The 19,260-nt window shown below is 55.2% G+C and overlaps 2 protein-coding genes across 6 annotated transcripts; one reads left to right on the top strand and one right to left on the bottom strand.

The window, feature by feature from the left end:
* Positions 1-1,811: 1,811 nt before the first annotated feature.
* ZMAT5 (zinc finger matrin-type 5) lies at positions 1,812-16,831 on the bottom strand. Of its 5 annotated transcripts, none has more exons than XM_077187767.1 (6): positions 16,757-16,831; positions 11,712-11,934; positions 11,275-11,337; positions 10,760-10,840; positions 4,514-4,625; positions 1,812-2,045 (listed from the first exon to the last, which is right to left on the bottom strand). In XM_077187767.1, exons 2-6 carry the CDS (start codon positions 11,836-11,838, stop codon positions 1,916-1,918), a joined length of 513 nt encoding a protein of 170 aa, XP_077043882.1. In that variant the 5' UTR covers positions 11,839-11,934; positions 16,757-16,831; the 3' UTR covers positions 1,812-1,915. The 5 variants fall into 5 exon arrangements, with proteins under 5 accessions (XP_077043882.1, XP_077043883.1, XP_077043884.1 ...); XM_077187768.1 differs by having other exon boundaries at positions 11,712-11,937; positions 16,757-16,810; XM_077187769.1 differs by having other exon boundaries at positions 16,753-16,776.
* Positions 16,832-16,917: 86 nt separating this feature from the next.
* On the top strand, positions 16,918-18,438 carry UQCR10 (ubiquinol-cytochrome c reductase, complex III subunit X). Its single transcript, XM_054645625.2, has 2 exons — positions 16,918-17,101; positions 18,198-18,438. The coding sequence occupies exons 1-2, from the start codon at positions 16,961-16,963 to the stop codon at positions 18,234-18,236; spliced, it is 180 nt and encodes a 59-aa protein (XP_054501600.1). The 5' UTR covers positions 16,918-16,960; the 3' UTR covers positions 18,237-18,438.
* The last annotated feature ends 822 nt before the right edge of the window (positions 18,439-19,260 follow it).

Below are 19,260 nucleotides of genomic sequence, written 5' to 3' on the forward strand. Positions count from 1 at the left end.
TGCAATCCCCAGCCTCCTCCCCCCAGGGGAGTCACACAGCTCCATGAATCCACGACATCCTGAGGGTGATGCTGGCTCAGCCCATCGGCCACACATCCTGCAGTTTTTGTGGGAAAACCCCAACTTTAATGAATCCCCCTTGGCAGCCCCTCTCACCTCCCCCTGGACAGGCTGGAGCTCAGCAGGGAATGCTTCTGCTCTTGCCTTCCAGCCTTTATTGGGAATTTCTGCTTCCAGAGCAGCTCACCTCCTTGGGAGCAAGGAAAGGCTGTGGCTGTTGTGTTTTACACTGGAATTTTCATTTACAGTTGGGTTCCAGAGCTTGCCCTCAGAGAACTCTAATTTAAGCTGGATCTGGGGAGCCCTGAAGTTTGGAAGTGTTGGGTAGAACAACCCCTCCTGGATCAGCTGGAAAACCCACCAGGACAGGAGCACACTGAGCAGGAACAGGTCTGGGGGCTGATCAAAGCACAGCTCCAATCAACGTGAGGAACAGGGAAGGATTTGGATATTGACTGGGGAAAAAATCCATGGAAGGGACTGGAGTGGGAGTTCCTTGATCTGCTGGTGCTGGTGGCCTCAGAAGGTGTCCAGGAGCATGTCCTGGCTGCCACCAGCAGAGCAGCCACTGTCCCCCTCAGTCAGTGGAGCCCCTCAACATTCCCCAGGACTCCCCCTCTGTGCCAGGCTGGGGCACAGGGATGCACATCCAAGCTTGGAGAGAGCAGGCCCAGACAGTCCCTAGGGGGTCCCCACTTCCCATTTCCTTGGGGGCAGGGTTCCCTTGCTCCAGGGACTCCCACCCATTCCCAAAGAGGAGCCAGCTGGGTGCCCTTATTAATCCACCTGTCCTGCAGGTGGAAGTGAGGACAGGACATGGGGCTGATCCTGCATCCTCTGAGCCCAAGCCCTGTGCTCCTGCTCTCCAGCAAGCCCAGGGCTCCTGCCTGCAAGGATAAAAACATTCTCTAGTTGGACCTAGAATTCATCCAGGCTGCAGCCAAGGCTGTTTCCAGGCTGCTGTCACATCCAGTCCCTGCTCCTGTCAGAGCCACATCCCAGGATGAGGCTGACTCTCCTGTGACAATTTGCCATCACATCCCTGCCCTGCTGGAGCGATCCAGGCAGGATTTGGCCACAGGCAGCTGGCTCCTACCCGTGCTCTTCATGAATCTGGACCCACCACCTCCCTGCCCAGCCAAACCTGGAATGCTCTGGCAGTGGGCACAGCCCTCCTGGACAAACCTACTGCCAGAGCTGCCTTCAGGGATGCAGCTGGACAGGATCCCCCCTTGCCCCTGGAGCTGCAGCACCCAGCTCCCTTCCTGGGAAAGCCAAGGGCCTCCCTCAGCCCACACTTTACCAGCAAGGAGAGATGAATCAAACTCACTGTGGAGAAAGCTTGGGGTATTTCCACTCCTTGCCCCTCACCTCCAGCACAGCAGCAGCAGGGCTGAGGGAAGCTCCCCAGGCTCTCCATTGGGAGCTCCAGCACCTGGACCCAGGCAGGGTCCCACCCTGAATTTATCAGGAACAAACATGGCACCAACACCCGAGGAAATGAAACATCAGTTCTAAAAGCCTGGGTCCTTCTCCAGCCTGGATCACAGAGCCCAGCACAGAGCTGGGGTGAGAGCAGGCAGCAGTGATCTGAGGAGATGGATCCCACCCAGGAAATGGGGAATGGCAGCTCCAGGTGACAACAGACAGCCCCTGTGCAGGGCTGGAGCTGTGCTGAGCACAGATCCCCGTTCCAGAGCCAGGGGAGAGGCTCAGCCCACGGGAGGAACATGAACACGACACACGGAGGCTGCAACGGGCAGGAGGAGGGTTTATTGAAATAAAAGTGTGTATAAATAATCCCCTCCCTTTCCCAGAGCAGAGGCAGGCAGCCCCAGGCAGGCTCTGGGGTGCCTCAGCCCCACTGCAGGTTGGGGGGCACTGGCCACCCCCCGGGTGGGGGGGCCTGCAGGGACGGGGGCAGCTCCTGCACTGGTGGCCAGCCCAGAGGGTACTGGAATGGTGCTGGTTTCTCAAGAAGAGCACTGTGAGGGGAGAGGGAAAGGGATGAGGTGAGAAGCAGTGTGTCTGTCTGACACCAAGGCCAGGCTGGGGACTGGGCTTCCCTGTGCCCCCTCAGTAGCCCCCAAAGAGGAGGGGCCAGCAGAGGAGGGTTTTGGTTATCACCAAATGGGTTCATTCACTCCCCCATCCCAAATCCAGCACCAGAACAGCTGTGTGACCATCCCCAGCATATCCAAGCAGCCTAACACGGAGTGTGCCAGTGAAAACTGAGGTGGGATCACTGAGGGAGCAGCCCAGCCCCCTGAGAGGGGCTCAGCAGGCACAGCTGCCAGGTGCAGGGAGCAGGGCTGGTCCCAGCCCCTCCATCCCCTCTCCTCACACAGCTGACTTGGAAGAACACACAAAACCAGCAGATGTTTCTTTCCAAGCAGCCCAAATCCCAAGCCAGCTGTGCACTTCCCAAAGGACAAGGACCCCTCGGAAACGGAGGAGCTGCCAAACCAGCGGGGTGTGTGCACCAGAGGACCCTTCAGCAGAGGGAAGAGGCTTCTCCCTCACCCCACAGCCTGGGAATCACTCTGTCCCTGCTCCTCCTCTCCTCAGCTTTACTCGTCGAGGCTGCTGCAAACACCACACTGGGATGAAGAAGTGCAGGAGCAAGAACCATCTCTCCCTTGCCTCCAGTTTGACCAGGGCACGTTTCAATTCATGGGAAATGTACCTTTTCCATTAATTCCCAAGTGCAGGAAGCTCATTTGTTCTCTCACACAAGCCCTGACAGCAACCTTGCAGCTTCTCAGGCCTCTACCTCCGATCCTGATGAATCTTTTTAATTGTTATGCCAGAAGAAATCTAATCAAACTCCTTTACATAACCCCAGGGAGAAGCAGCACCCTCCTCTCCCTGCGGGGCCATGGCCCAGAGCCAACTACAGGAGTAGTTTTCCAGGAGCGTTTTCCAGGCAACTAACACAGAGCAAAGTCACTTGGCTCAAGGTTTTATCCCCTCAGTGGGGATTCTCCAGAGCCCAGGATGAGGCAGGACCATGAGGACACACACCAGCCCCTCTGGGCAGGGATATTTGGTGTCATCCCCCCAGCACTGTGGCTCAGGCACAGGTGGGTATGGAGCAGAGGGAATGCTGCAAGGTTGAGCCATCACCTAATGAGCATTTCCTGAGCAGCAGGACTGATCAATAGGCAGGATGCTGCCTGGGTACTCAATTCCCTGGGGTCTCATGAGCTACAAGTGCTCTATCAAAGGTTTACCTACAGCTGGAGCATTTTCAATGGCTGTCCCACAGGGACTCTCCAGTGGCCAGCAAGGTCAAGAATATTTTCTTTCTGAAGGTGTTAATGGGATCCCTCTCCTCTACCCACTTTCACACTCATGGAACTTGTGGCATCTCAGAAGCTTTGAGGTTTTGGATCCTTTTCTAATGGAAATCCATTCTCTACCATTTCCTTTGGAAATCAGTAAAAATCAATCCCATGAAATGTGGGGCTGGAGGGCACAGGGGGAGCACAGAGATGACTGGGAGAGGCATTGGCAAGGCTGGAGAGAGGAAGGGAAGTTCCAATAGTTGGTGTTTAATTCCTGTAGCAGATGGTTTCTGAGCCTGCAGGGAGAGGGAGGCTGGAAAAAGAGCAACAATCCTGGAAATTTGTTTTGTGCATCTATGGAGGCAGCACGGACCAAGTTCTGAAGGTCTGAACATTCCTCTGGGTATGACCAAGTAGTTCTGAAGGTCTGGAAATGCCTCTGGGAATCGTGACAGCTATGTTCTGTAAGAGCAGATCCACCCCATGTTCCAGGGATTCACAGGCAGGACAAACAAAATGGGGCAAGTGAAGTGCAGGGGACCGGAATGTGGGCACCTCTGCAAGGCCAAGGGCAGCCGAGCTGAGGGACAGAACAATCCCAGAGCAACAAGCTCAGACAAGCACCAGAAGGAAGCTCCTGCCCAGTCCAAACACGGAGAGGACGGGAACAAACAGAGAAAGAACAGAAGAGAGATTTGGCACCTGCCCAAATGTCATCCCATTAAGCCTGCGGCACAGTCAGGTGAGCGAGGAAACAGCCAGGGCCCCAGTCTGAATGGATCCTGTGAGGAGGAGCCAATTCCACCCTCCCTGGCAGGCAGGGCATGGGGGAGTTGTCAACAGATGAAAGCAGGCTCCTGACACTGAACCCTGGGCATTAATGAGCCAGCACAGCAGCAGCTCTGTCCTTCCAGGTGTGCCTGTGAGCTCTGCACAGAGCAAGGGCAGCCCTCTGCTGTGGCTTGTTCCCAAAGTGTCCCCTGGCAAACGGGGACACCTGTGCAGACATCCCTGGTGGGGCAGGCAGGGCTGCACCCACACACAGGCCCCTCAGGAGTGCTGCCTGAGGGTGTTGGGAGCTCTGATGCCCTGCACCCTCCCCTGTCCCAGCCCTCCTGTGGGATCCCCCTTGCATCCACACCTGGATGATCCCCAGTACCCAGTACCTGCTGCTCTGAGCTGCACTCAGCCTCTGGGCTCTCTTGTCCAGCCAGTCCTCGATGGTGCCTGGTGGGATATCTGCTCCCTCCCTCTGCAGCTCCTTCAGCCTCTTCTCTCCTGCTCGAGAGAAAGATTGAGATCAGAGAGGGCTGGATCAGAGGGAGGGCCATGAGAGAAAGGGCCACCAGACCCTTGTCCTTTCACTCCATTAAACCTGCTGCTCATTACCCTGCAGAGTTTCACAGGGTGGAAAGTGTGCACCATGCCTGGGCAGCCCCTCCTCCTCCTCCTGTGCCCTCCTGCCATCTGATGCTTGGTGACAGCTGCAGCCAGGCAGAGCAGGGGACAAGAGCTAAACCAGCACGGTGGCAGTTTGGGCACTGAGGGGAGTCTGACATCTCCCCCCGGGGCAGATCACCCTCATCCTTTCCTGGAACAGCCTTGGCTGGCCCTGAGCTGTTTCAGGAGCTGTGTCCCTCCAAGTGGCAGCAGCAACTGTGCCACCCCTGCCCCGTTAGGTGGAGATGACAGGGACAGTGTCCGGATCGATGCAGCCTTGGCAGCCCGGGGAGTCTGAACAGTTCCGGGTGCGTGTTCCAGCCAGCAGACAGATCCCAGAGCTGCTGTCAGGGCTGCTTAAGGAGCTCCCTGCCTGATGTGTCCCCAGCCCCTGCTCAGCCCAGGCAGAGCTGTCACCAGCCCAGGGGCAGAAGCAGGGCAGAGAGAACCAGGGGACAAGTTCTTGTATTTAGAACCGTGGAATGGTTTGGTTGGAAGTCACCTCAAAGCTCATCCTGTCCCACCCCCCACCACAGTCAGGGACACCTTCCACTGTCCCAGGCTGCTCCAAGCCCTGTCCAACCTGGCCTTGGACACTTGCAGGGATCCAGGGGCAGCCACAGCTTCTCTGGGCACCCTGTGCCAGGGCCTCAGCCCATCAGAGGGAAGGATTTCTTCCATAAATCACAGAATTACAGAATCGATCAGGTTCAAGAGAGATCACTGACTCCAACCTACACCTAACCTAAATGTCCCCTCTTTCAGTTTGAGCCCATAACTCCTTGTTCTATTTCTCATGGTGGTTAGGAACGAGGAAGGAAACCAGTAGGAAACCTCTGCTGTTTACTGAATCAAGATTTCAAGCCCTCCAATCACTCTGGAAGGGCTGTGTGGGAGAAGGGCCTGGGGAGAAGGGCACGGAGCCAGCATGGCACAAACCCACAGCTGCCCAGTTAGCAAAGCTCCCCAGTCCCCCCCAGCTGCAGGGAGGGAGCTGGTGCTGGACAGGTCTAGCAGGAGTCCTGACACAGCCACACTCCTGCCAGCACATCAGGGATGAGGACACGCTCCCAGCAATCCCAGCCCCAGTCTAGTGGAAACTTCCCACCAAACAGACCAGGGAACTCAGAAAACCAAATACTGGTGACAATAAAAAGAAAACAGAGACAGCTGTGTGTCACTCCCTTAGCCCTGCTCATCCATCCTTCTGGGGGACCCCTGATCCCATTTAGGGATCAAGGCACCTGCAGCCGTGCCCCTCAGGAGCCTGCTCCACACCCACCCACCCTATGTCACATGTTTTAAGGAAAATATTATACCTTTGCAGACAGAGTGTGAAATTAATAGTGCTTGGGCAGAGTGAAGGATCACTTCATCCTACTGGTGGCAACCAATTATTCATCTGCCTGTTGAATACTAAATCAGGATGGCAGGGATGTGCTACACAATGAGCAGCCAGATGGATAATTTGTCATCCAGCCTTTTCAGCTGCTGCTGCTGGGCGGGGTGACAATGTGCCCAGTGCCACCACAGAAAGCGCTGGGGTCCGGCTGCTGCTCTGAGCCCACCGAGAAGGTTGGGGACAGCAAAGTTCCAGTCTCCCACAGCTGTTCCCAGGGATCAAAGCCCCAGCAGAGTGAACTGGGGTCAACCCAAGCAGCTGGCCAGGTGGGGAGATGGGCAGGCAAGAAGCCCAGCCTGGAGAGCTGGGCACTGCTCACACTCAGGGTTAGACTCATCTGGCAACCTTGAGGACCTTATTTCCCTTTGTTCCATGTTCTTCCAGCTCCTGAGCACATCCCATCTCAGCAAGGGGACAGACAAGCAGTGTCTATGAGAAGCTTCAATAAGGCAGGGAAGAAAATCATGAAGAATCTCTCCCACCTCTCTGTGCCACTGCCATTTCCTCTTCATGCAACTCCCCACCCCAGCAGAGAACAGAGCATGAACAGTCCAAGCTTCTCTGTTCAGCAGGGAGCCCCAAGGTACCACACCAGGGATGGAGTAGCCACAACTCCCAGCCAGAAAAGTTCACTGGATGCTGTGGAACCACTCTGGATTTGCACTGCCCCAAATGAGGCCCCAGATATCCACATCACAAAGACATCCAGCTGTCTCCCTGTTCTCACAGCTCCAGGAGCTGCTGCTCCAGAGCAGTCCAAACCTCAGGCTCAGAAATGTGGCAGCAGGGACAGGCAGCTCTTCAGCTCTGCCCACCTTGATGATGTCCATGTCCCTCTGGAGCACACACATCCCATCCAGGGACCACCAAACACACCTTGAAATTGGAAATACTCCCTGAATGCCAACAGCTGTTCCAAGAAGCAGCTCTGAAAGGCCTTTACCAGCTCTTGCTCCCCACACGTGCCCATGCAGCTGGACAGGTGTGAAGGTGCTTCCCCCCTCCTCCTCCTCACTGTGGTGTTTGCTTCCAAGTCTGATTACAGCCAATTGAAAGAGCATCTGCAGTTGTGAAGTGCCTCTAATGATGCCAGAGCAGGGTCCACATTTATCTTCTCTCCTCATGGGTGTTATTGTTGACAAAGGCACTACTATGTGAGAGATGGAACCCACCAGTACTTGCTGGGGGGGGTCACCCAGCAAGGCAATGCACAGGAAATCCCTCAGCTCTCACCCAGCAAAGAGATGCACATGAAATCCCTCAGCTGCCTCCCTGGTGGATGATGTGGAACCCCAACTCCTCCAGAGCACAAGACCAGCACCAGAGCATGGCTGAGATGGGGCTGAGGAGCCTCTGCCATCGGAGCAGCCAAACAAGTGACTGCCCTGCAGCCCAGTGTGAGCACTCCTGCTCCCTGCCCAGTTAAACCAGTGGACTCCAGCCACCCCAGCAGGGCCCTCAGACCCCTGCAACCTCGTGGACACCCTGCAAACCCTCCCCAGCTGTGCCCTCCTCTGGCAGCCCTGCCTGGCTGCAGCCATCAGAGCCAGGTCGATCCTGTCTGCACCAGGGACACGGATTAGCGGGGAGCCAATAACTCTGAGCAAGGAGATGGCAATTTGACAGTGACTTCTCCTGACATGACTGTACTTAAAATGACAGCTTGGAAGTGTCTGGCTGATGAATGATGCAGCAGATGCAGAAGGCTAATGCTTTGATGGGGGAACAGCTGGGAATATGAGCTCCCTCCCTGCTGAAGGTGTAAACTGTTGCTTCTTGATGAGGATATTCTACAGGGTGCAGAGATGCTGATGCCAAAGTAGGCCAGGCTCCAAGCTGTTCTAGAACATGGAATCATCCAGAAATTTTCCTACTTAACCCACAAAACTTAACCAAACTACAGGGTGAACTCCCAGCATTAAAAGGGCCAAATGTTAAGGATAATGTCACGTTTCCTTTGGCTGTGATAAAAATACTTCATTATCAAGGTGAGTTCACGGACACAGAGCTACCAATGCCAAATACTCACAGGGACTTAGGGACAGGTTCAATATTTACATGATAAAAAAAGTCTCATCATGGTTTAGATGGGTTAAAAATAAAAGTCAGACAAGGCTTTGCCTGCACCAGAGCTGAGGAAAGGGGGGTTAAGCAGCACTGTGGGCCACCAGGAAAGCATCCCCCACCAGCCTGGCCACCCCCAGCATGGCCCCCCCAAGGCTTGGGAAAGCTCTGGAGCTTCCAGCCTCTCAGCTCATCTCAAATCCTTGATAACCCCTGGCCCCAAAGCTGCCAAAATCTCCCAGCTGGGTCGGTGAGAGGCAGCCTGGTCCAGATTGCTCCAATCCTGCTGGCTGTGGCTTGGGATGGCTCATGGCTCAGAGATCCTGAGTGGAGATGCATGTGGGATATTACTGATGGAGGATCCTGTGTGAATTACACACCCTGCCACTACAAGCTTGCCCTCAACTCTGCCCTCCTCACCCCCAGCACCTGAGACAAGGGTGCTTGGGCAGTTGAAGGAGTGCTGGGACGTGCCCATGACTCACCAGACAGTGTCTGATCCTTCCATCCTGTCTGCTACAGGCTGTCCCTCTCCTCCACCAAATCCTGCTGAGCCCTTCCCTACACCAAATCCCTCCAAACTCTCTGATCAGAGCTGGAGCCTGTGTGATGCACAAAACCACACCATGAGAGAGGTGAGCAGGATTGAACTCTCCAACCAAGCACCCCCTGTCCCCTGGCCATCGCTCCTTCAGGGCTAATTGGTAAATGAAATGTTTGACTCCAGAGCACAAATGCAAGGTTTCCCAGTAATCTCCCTGGAATTGGCTCTCAGCAGCCAATCCTGCACTTACACCGACCCATTTGACACAAGTCAATACTCAATAACAAGTGTAATTGGCAAGGAAAGCTGCCCGAGTGCAGAGGAGCTGCCAGCCCTCCCCGCTCCGCTCCAGAGAGCTCCCACTTCTCCTGCAGGAACAGCCAGTGCCTGGAAATGCCAGAGGTTCCTGTGCTGCCACTCTGTGCACCCTCGGGAGCCCAGCAGAGGGGGGTCAGGCAGAGGCTCTGGCTGGAAGGTGGCTCTGGGAAGGGCTGGAGCACTCCATCCCCACCGTGGCTTTATCGACCGCCAGCAGCGCTCCGAGATTGATTCAGAGTCACCTCGGGGGCTCTCACTGACTCAGCACAACCTGGGAGAGCTCTGTGCTGCCTGCTGCCTCCCCCTGGCTCCCCTGAGCTCCCCCTCCCCAAATGGGATCCCTCTGAGGGCCAGGAGAGGCTCTGCCCCATGCACACCCCCCTCTCACATCCCACACTTCCAACACCTCAGCCAGGCTTTGCCAGACTCTTGGCAAAACAACAGCTGGCTCCAGAGAGGATGTGGGCATGGGAGCTGCTCCAAGCTGGGCTGCACTGGGACACCAGGCTGGGGAAGGAACCCTCCTCTGCTCCACATTGTCAGGCCAGATCTGGGTGCTGTACCCACTGCTGGGCTCCCCAGTACTGAGACAATGGCACAACCCAAAATATGGGAATTTCCATCGGGAATTTCTATTGAAATACTTCAAAAATTACACATTTTTATTATGAACCCAGTCAAACACTGATCAGGTCATCCACAGAGTCTCCAGCCTTGAGGTATTTGAAACACACTGGATGTAGCCCTGACCACCCTGCTTGCAGCATGGTGAGGGTTAGATGATCTCCAGGGGGGATTTCAACCATTCCACAAGTTCTCACCAACTCCTCACTCACACTCCCTGGAACTGTCCAAGGCCAGGCTGGATGGGGCTTGGAGTAACCTGGTCTAGTGGAAGGTGTCCCTGCCCATGGGAGGGGTGGAGTGAGATGAGCTCTGAGATCCCTTCCCACCCGGCCCAGTCTGTGATTCTGTGATTTTCTTTAACCACTAAAGTAATGACTCCTGTGGAGAAAACAGAGCTACCACCTCTTTTCCCTAAAAGAAAAGTAGTTCCAAGAATGGTAGTCCCAGAATGAGAAAGTTCAAAAGCGCTCTGCAGGCTCCCAGCAGGGAGCAGCTGCCATCCACCCTCTGCCCACACTTCACTTCCATCCAAAGCCACCCAAGCAGAGGCTGTTTCTGGATCCAGGACCCCTTTCACAGCCCGACAGCAGGACAGCTCTTCCCACCAGCTCTTCCCACGGGTGGAAGCAGCAGCTCCCTGGTAATAGCAGCAAGGTGGGGGAAAATCAAATCCATAAATTTAAGGGGATGTGATGTACCAGTGCCCTCTGCTGCTGACAGTTTTTATTCCCTGACTGAACAAAACCCCGAGGGCTCAGGAAGGCCACTCCAGACTCTTGCTGCCAAGTGGTAGCAGCACTGCTCAGCTCCAGGTTTGTGTCTGTGCCAGCAGCTCGAGAGCAGGGAGCATATGACAAACTGCAGCACTTCCAGGCTCACACAGCACTGGGAAGCAGGAGGGATTGGCTGGCTCCACACAGGCAGCAAGGGATCACAGCCTGCACAACCCCTCACACCCCCCTGCAGCAACTCCCCCTGCAAGGAGATCCTCAGACATTGCCCTGTTGGAGGACTCACCTTGAACCTGGGCACTCAGCTTCTCCAGGTCCTGCTCTGTCATGTGGGAAAATCTGCAGTTGGACCCAAAATCACACTGTCCTGGAATGAAATAGTGAGATTTGAAAATTCAGTTTCAAAATCCTCTAGATTAGATAATAGGAAATATTTCTTCACAGAATGGGTTGTAAAGCATTGGAATGGGCTGCCCAATGAAGTGGTGCAGTCACCACCCCTGGAAGTGCTCAAAAAAATCTGTGGATGTGACACCTGGGGACACAGTTTAATGATGAACATGGTGGTGCTGTACTGACATTTCGACTTGGTGATCTTAAAGGTCTTTTCCAACTTTAATAATTCTGGGAAGAGCCAGAGTCCCATGAGAACCACCCAGAGGAGGTCCTTGTGCAAGCAAACCCAGGCTCCATCACACCTGGATGCCAGACACAGGCCCAAGCTCCTCCCTCCAGCCCTGGGCTGGCTCTGGAAGGAGCTGCTCAAGCCCAGGCACTTCTTTCCACCTTAGAACTCCTCACCTGTTTGCAGAAACTTCCGACAAGGTTTCTTGGTTTGCTCTTCCTGCAGGATTGCAGCAGCATCTGGGGAGACAAGGGATGAACAGGTAAAGATCCTGGCCACAGCAAAATCCCATCATGTCCAGTCCCAAACTGGCCAGGGAGCAGAAGGAAGCAGAGGGACGTGCAGGCAATGGTTTCACAGCCAGTTTAGCCCATTCCCACTGCACTCCTCAGGCTGGCACTAACATTCCTGGAGCTGTGTGCTGAGACAGGTCAGAGCCACACACAAGGGTTTCACCCCTGAGACTGCCTGATCCAGCAGCACCACATGCTCAAATTGCTGGCACACAGAGTGTATATAAACCATCAGTGCTGATTTATTTCCTCTTCCCATTCCCTGCCATCCACATCCATCACCTCCCAGTCCCAGGAAGGGAGTAGCAGGGAGCACCCACCTCGGAATAAGTCGTACCAGACTCTCTTAGCCCGCAGATGCTGCACTCCATTGAGGTGTTTCTTCCTGTTGTGCAGGTTGTCCTGGAAGGACCTGTCACAGTAGTCACAGAAGTACCTTTTGCCCATCTCTCTCCTGGCAAAACAGTATCAGCCCGTCCTGGGGTCATCAGGCAGCTCCTCGGCGCCCAGCCATGGGAATGGAGGATCCAGGATTTACAGCGCCTGCTTCCAAAGGAGAACTCAAATCACTTAGGGTTGGCAGGCAGACAAAGAGGTGAGACCCAACAGTTCATATCCTTGTCCATCACAGACTGCTGGGGCAGGATCTGCTGCCTGCACATGGGAGAAAAGGCCTGATCTGCATTTATCTCTGTCACCCAAAGCAACAACAGCTCTGCTGGAAGCATTCTCCTTCCCTGAGCTCAGAGCACAGAAAACAGAGAGCCACAGGCTGCAGGGAAGGTGCAGCACAAACCATGCAAGGTGCAAACGGGAGGAGCTGGAGGTCCTGGGGACCTTTGACCACAACCTCCATGAGCTGACACAAAAGAGGAAGGAAACTCCCCAGTGTCCATCTCTGCAAGGTAAGGAAGAAACTCAGCAAAGCTCATTTTGTCCTCAAAGATAAAACAGAAGCTGATCTCACCTGTCCTATGGGCAGCTGCATTATAAACACTACAGGACATATTTCCTACAATCCACTGAGCCACCTGTTTTTTCCTAGACATCATGGATTGCTCTCCTCATCCTCCCCAGCCTATGGCACCAAGGGGTGTCTGCTCTGAGTACAGCATTAAGATCACAACAGAATTTGGGAGCTCCCACCTGTGCTGGGCCTGCCACTGTCAGTGCAGGTGAGATCAGCTTGTGTTTAATCCTTCAGGCACCTGTCCCCATCAGATGTCCCTGCTGGAGGTGCAACAAACACCCTGAAGGAGCTGCAAGCTCTCTCCTGAGGGATACAGAGGTACTTGGTGAATGGCAAAGATGGATGGACTGGGAGATAAACTCCAAAAGCAATTCTCCAGGTTTTGACACTTTGACAGCTGAATGCATTTAAAAAGTGGCACAGAGACCAGCACAAGAAATAAAGATTTCATAAATAAAATGGGTCCAGAATCAATCACAGCCCCCTGGCTGACTCCCCTGGCTCAGCATGAAGAGCAGAGCACCAGGCAACCCCTCAGAGCCCAGTGTGCCCAGCTCAGGCAAGGCTGCCAAGCCTCCTGCCAGACATCCATCCCAGCAGGAGCACCAGCACCACATTCCCTTCCCTCCCCTGCTCCCAGGAACTGCTGCTTCAAAATCAAACCCCTGGAAATCTCCAAGGCCTCACACCACAAGTTAAAGCAAAGCTGCATTCCATGGGAAGACCTTCTGAGATTTTTAGTATTGGATTGAAAACCTTCACACTGAAGGTAAAATGTTCAGATATTCCAAGTGAACTGGAATCCCTTTGAGGTTCCTTCCTGGGGGGGTGAGGGCTGGCCATGCCCCAGCTGGGTGTGCTGGGACCCCAAATCCCCCATGCCCTGGGCTGATCCTGACCCAGCTCTGCAGGGCTTGAGGTCTGAAATCATCCTCCTCCAGCCCAAGAACCCAAACTCAAGCACTGCTTAATGAGCACGGAGCCATAAATTCCCTCATCCTTTGCATCCCTGAGTTTTGCAGCCAGGTTTGCAGCACTGTGGTGAGGCTGCTGGAATTCAGGGGGAACAATGCTTTTAAATACTGAAAAATCCCTGTTCCACATGCTATTCCATAGTCTCCCAAAGTTCCTGGTGACACAGAAATCTCCCTGTCTCAGCTGCTGGCTCCTGCACTCCATCTCTGCAGAAGAGAATGCTGCAGACAGGGAAAACAAATGAGATTCTGCAGCGGTCCCACACAAGTTTCCAGAGATCTCCCAGGGAATTCTGCCTGCGGAAGCCCAGCAGCAGCCAGCCTTTGAAATCGTATTTCAAACTTTCTCTTTCATCACTCCAACAGCAATAATTGCAGAAGCTCCTTCCCCCTCCTCCCCCAACAACCAGGGCAGAAAGCTCCTCCAGACTCCAGATCCCACATCCCACAGCTGCCTGCTCCCAAATTCTCTGAGCAATTCCCATTGCAGGGGACAGAGGGATTGTAAAAAGCAATTAGAGAGGTATCGGATTCTCCCTGAGACTTTCCCCTTCAGTGATTACACCCAACACTTATCCTCCTCTTTTCAAGGATCCCACTGCATGGATCTTGCTGGGTTCTGCCAACTCTCTGCAACACCAGCACTTCCCAGCACTCTGTGAATCCAGAGGAGTCAAAAGCTGCTTCTGAGCAGCACCAGCCTATTTCCATCTCCCCAAACGGCTCCAGCAGTAAACAAAGAGCATTATTCAGCTGAAAACAGAGATGGCTCCTAATTAAATCCATCTTAGTCATTATAAAATAAAGTAAATGTAGCTGTTCTATAAAGAGCTGCCTCAGCCTGGCCGTTTCCTCTCAGCATCTCCAGCCCCTGATTTGCAACTGAATCAGGGCACTCAGACCTGGGCCCACCGCAGCCATAAATGCTTCCAGCCAGGCTTTGTGCCAGCTTAAAAGTCTTCCTGAATAAATGCAAATTAAAATAAAAAAACCCAACAACCCAGAGCTTTATGTTGTATAAAAGTGTAACAGCAATGCTGCGCTGTGTCTCCTGGAGCCCTGCTGGGTGAGCAATATCCTGGTCTGAGGCAACTCCAAGGTGACAGAGAGGGGCTTGGGACAACTTAACAAGATATCCTGGGCACCATCCCACATTTCCCTGCTCCAGCACTCCACGCTGCTCTGTGTCAGCTGCAGATTTTATCTCTGCCCCTCGGGGTGTTTCCCCGGGCAGAGGGAGGAAGGTGACCCGGGAGGGGGCACAGACTCCTTTGTGTCTGGGGGGAGCTGCTGCTCTCCACAGCGGCCCCGGGAGGTGCTGCTGGGCCCTGACCTCAATTTCCTGCCTCCTCACAGCCCGGGCTCGGGGCCATTCCAGCCACTTCGGAGACCCAGGCAGATGTGAATTAATTAAATGCAAGTGTCAGCCTTCTGATACTCGGCTGCCAATTTAAATGGGCTCAGATCTGCAGGGAGACCTGGAATGGCAGCAGAGTTTGCCAGCACCTTCCCAATGACAGAGGCACAGATCCTGCTTTCCATTCCACCCAGAGGAACCATGGAATCATGGAATGGTTGGGTTGGAGGCACATTAAAGCTCATCCAGTGCCACCCCTGCCATGGCAGGGACACCTCCCACTGTCCCAGGCTGCTCCCAGCCCCAGTGTCCAGCCTGGCCTTGGGCACTGTCAGGGATCCAGGGGCAGCCCCAGCTGCTCTGGGCACCTGTGCCAGGGCCTGCCCACCCTGCCAGGGAACAATTCCTAATTCCCAATATCCCATCCATCCCTGCCTCTGGAAGTGGGAGCCATTGCCCCTTGTCCTGTCAGAGAATCATGGAATGGTTGGGTTGGAAGGGACCTTAAAGCTCATCTCATCCCAATCCCTGCCACAGGTAGGGACAGCTTCCACTGGGAATCCAGAGCTTGATTTGGGATCAACAGCAACCCCACCACACACAAACCATCCTGATAGCAGCAATTAATGGGCAGCTGGTGGGATTTGTGTTAGATAATCCAGAGCAGTTACATTTCAAAGATAAAATTTGAGTTTTTCTGAGTTCTGCTCTGTGGTGACCAAGGTCAGCACCCAGGGAATGGCTGGAGCTGGGCCAGGGCAGCTCAGGCTGAGATCAGGGCAAGGTTCTTCCCCCAGAGGGTGCTGGCACTGCCCAGGCTGCCCAGGGAATGGGCACAGCCCCGAGGCTGCCAGAGCTCCAGGAGCCTTTGGGCAGCACTGCCAGGGATGGACAGGGTGGGATTGTTGGGGGTCTGGGCAGGGACAGGGGCTGGGCTGGATGGTCCCTGGGGGTTCCTTCCCACTTGGGATATTCTGGGGTTCCAAGGGATAACACTACACAGGGATGTGCCAGGCACGTTCCAGGCTTCCAGAACAAGCAGAGGTCTTGTCCTAACCCAGAAAAATCCCACAGGTCCCCACAGTCACTGCATGAGGGAAAAAATATGAATAAATCAGGAGAAACTACTCTGCAGACAGACTTTGTGCTACTTCTGAGGTGGTGGGACAAACAAAACAACAGAGCAGCATCACTTGAGGATCTGCTCTGGAACTTCATGGACACTTGCTTAACAAAAGCCTTGTGGGGAAACAGCCTCAGTGTCAGGATTCCCCTGTCCCGCCCCTGTCTGTTCTGCCTTCCTAAATCCAAATTTACCTCTCTCCTCTCTGCGCTAGAGTCAACTCTGCTCTCACTGAGTTTAAAAAGAGAGAAACACAAAGAGGGGGGCAGCAAATGGGAACGTTCCCACTTTTGTTCTGCCACCCACTCCTCCTGAGGCCTCTGGAGCAGCTGCCAGAGGTCCCCTGGCCCTGGCACAGGGTGCCCAGAGCAGCTGGGGCTGCCCCTGGATCCCTGGCAGTGCCCAAGGCCAGGCTGGACATTGGGGCTGGGAGCAGCCTGGGACAGTGGGAGGTGTCCCTGCCATGGCAGGGGTGGCACTGGATGGGCTTCAGGGTCCCTTCCAACCCAAACCATTCCTCGATTCATGAGCCCTACGCCCCCTCCAACTCCCCCGACACTGACACCAACCCCCTTTTGCAACCCTAAACTGCAGAAAACACCCCAAAAACATCCCAAAAACACCCCAAAAACCACCCCAAAAACCACCCCAAATCGCCTCCCACCCACCTTCCGGGGGTCAGCTGAGGGCAGTGACCGCAGCCTCCTTCCTGTCCCTGTCACCCTTGGCCGGACACCCGGGCAGGGCAGGGGAGGGCAGGGCAGGCCCGGGGTATCTCTGCCCCCTCAGCCCCGTCTGGGTCCCGCCCGAGCCACGGCCGGGCCGGTTTCACCGCACAGCCCCCGGGGCTGCCCAGCGGAGGCCGCTGAGGACAAAGCGGGAGGAACGGGACGAGTGGAGCCTCACAGGGACCCCCCGATACCCCCGCCACGCTCACCCACCTCTGCCTAGGCCCGCGCCCCGCCGCCTACAACTCCCACAACACCCTACGGCAACAGCGCATGCGCAGATCACAAACGGCACAGAGCGCAGCCTACAACTTCCAGCATGCCCCACGGGCATTGCACGCCATATAAATAAATAACAGAGTACCGCCTACATCCCCCAGCAGCCCTCGCGGCGCAGGCGCAGAGCGCGCAGGCAAGATGGTGCTGTTGCGGCGGGTGTACGGGTCGCTGTTCCGCCGCAGTTCCACGTTCGCGCTGTCCATCATGCTGGGCGCGGTGCTCTTCGAGCGCGCCTTCGACCAGGGCGCGGACGCGCTCTTCGAGCATCTCAACGAAGGGGTAGGGGCTCTGTAAGGCCCGGCCGGGGCCGCCCGGGCGCGGGCCCAGCGCTGAAGGTCAGGCCGGCCCCGCTGGGCCCCGCCCCGGCAGCCCCGGGCCCGCGGCTCGGCCTCGGGGCTCGCTGAGGGTCAGCGCGGCTCGGCCGCCCCCGAGGGGCTCCGCGGCTGTCGTGGCGCTCGGTGGTCCGGGCTTCGGGATGTCCTTGGTCTTCTCTGGCCGCTTGGAAGGGGCGTGCAAGGCAGGGGGGGAGCGGGAGGAGGGAAAGGAGCCGATTTTGTGCTCTGTAGGCCCCCGGCTCGGCCGATCTGGCCACGGCAGAGGAAGGGGATAAGGGCTGGTGGCCTTGGGTGTCCCCAGCGTGAACCTTGGGTAAAAGGGGTCATGTCGTCCTTAGGCTCCTAAGTACAGCAGTGGCGGGATAATGACTGCAGGATAGCGAGGCAGGCTTGGGGGAGACCTTGGAGCCCCGTTCAGGGCATACAGAGGCTCCAGGAGATGAGGAAAGGATTTGGGACAAGAGCCTGAAGTGCCAGGACACAGGAAATGGCTCCCACTGCCAGAGGCAGGGATGGATGGGATATTGGGAATTAGGAATTGTTCCTTGGGAGGGTGGGCAGGCCCTGGTGCCCAGAGCAGCTGTGGCTGCCCCTGGATCCCTGGCAGTGCCCAAGGCCAGGCTGGACACTGGGGCTGGGAGCACCTGGGACAGTGGGAGGTGTCCCTGCCATGGCAGGGGTGGCATTGAATGAGCTTTAGGATCCATTCCACCCCATTCCATGATTCCATGATTGTTCTGTGCATCCCTTATGTGCAGAAGCAGAACTGCTCTCTCCAGTCTGGGTGGGAATTCAAGGCAGTGTCTCTGGGCCACTCATCCAGAGCAGAACAGGGGAAGGGGAATCTCTGCAGCTTCCTCCCTGTCCAGATTGGAAGCCAGGAGCCCCCATGTGCATCCCTGTGTCCCCCAGATCCAGTACAGGACTCCATCACCACCTCCCCACTAGGATAATTTGCATTTTGGATTCTGTTCTCCCAGCCCCACTAAGAAGCTGCCTAAAACGTCTTGATTATTTTTTCCTGCTTGTTTTGCATTCAGAAACTGTGGAAACACATCAAGCACAAATATGAGAACTGAGCAGCTCAGCAGCAGGAGCCAGCCTGGGGTGGCAACAGACACTGCAGGGATGGATCAATTCAGCCTCCTGAAACTGGGAATGGATTCCTGATGGAACAACTCCGAGCCACCAACTGATACCATGTGAAGCCAGATGGACTCAAGGAATTTTGCTGCTGTACTTCCCTTACTGTGTTCAAATAAAACTCCTGGTCCTCTTGTGTCTGTGTGTTCACCTCACTCATCCTTTGCCCTCTCTGTGCTTCTACCTTCTCTGGGAGGTGGAGAATCTTCGAAAACAGCCCTGTGCCTGAGTTCCCAGGCACTGTCAGGAATCACAACATCTTAAAATGGGTTTGGAAGCACTTAGATGTGGTTCATGACAACCCTTGGCTTCTGCCTGGGAAGGGTGAGAAGCTGTCTGCTTCTCCTGGTCTGTGCACAGAAAAGGGGCTTAGAATCACTCACAACACCTTTTGTAGCTCAGCTCTGGTGGAATTCCTGGCCTGGGGCCTTTCAGAGCTGCAGGTGCTGCTGCAGCCCTGCCCTATCACGAGTGTGCTGAGAAGGGATCAGCTGTAGCTTCAGAGGTGCTGTGGATCCCTTTCCTGATTATCCCTGTGCCACCTGGCTCCTCCCATGGCTGCAGGAGCAGAAGTGTTGTCAGGTTTGTGTCACACCTGCCTCCATCCCAGTGACCCTAGGGAAGGGGCTGGGGAAGGAGAGGATCACTCAGCTCCCCCAGGGGCTGGTTCAGAGGAGTCATGGAGTGGTCTGGATGGGAAGGGACCTTAAAGATTGTCCAGTTCCTCCACCCTGTGCAGTCATTCCCTTCTCCCTGAAGAGCCCAGCGCTGCCTGGCCCTGTCAAACACTTCTTTCTACATGGGAAGGGATATTTGGGCACTTTCTGGGCCAATGACTCAGTTAATTCCTCAGCTCTCAGGTGGCTGTAGGGAGATGTGGCTGAGTGACTCCTCCTTTTCCCACTTTCCCAGTCCAGCAGCCCCAGCTCCCCCTCCTCAGTCCATTTTCACTAATCAGGA

This window comes from Agelaius phoeniceus, chromosome 18 (assembly GCF_051311805.1).
Source record: "Agelaius phoeniceus isolate bAgePho1 chromosome 18, bAgePho1.hap1, whole genome shotgun sequence".
In the NCBI taxonomy this organism is placed as follows: Eukaryota; Metazoa; Chordata; class Aves; order Passeriformes; family Icteridae; genus Agelaius; species Agelaius phoeniceus.

Coding starts and splice junctions, on each gene's coding strand:
- ZMAT5 (XM_077187767.1), bottom strand. CDS start 11,838: ATGGGCAAAAGGTACTTCTGTGACTACTGTGACAGGTCCTTCCAGGAC. Junction 11,338..11,711: donor CTGGTACGACTTATTCCGAG/GTGGGTGCTCCC, acceptor TTGTCTCCCCAG/ATGCTGCTGCAATCCTGCAG. Junction 2,046..4,513: donor AGTGCAGCTCAGAGCAGCAG/GTACTGGGTACT, acceptor CTCCCCTCACAG/TGCTCTTCTTGAGAAACCAG.
- UQCR10 (XM_054645625.2), top strand. CDS start 16,961: ATGGTGCTGTTGCGGCGGGTGTACGGGTCGCTGTTCCGCCGCAGTTCC. Junction 17,102..18,197: donor TCGAGCATCTCAACGAAGGG/GTAGGGGCTCTG, acceptor TTTTGCATTCAG/AAACTGTGGAAACACATCAA.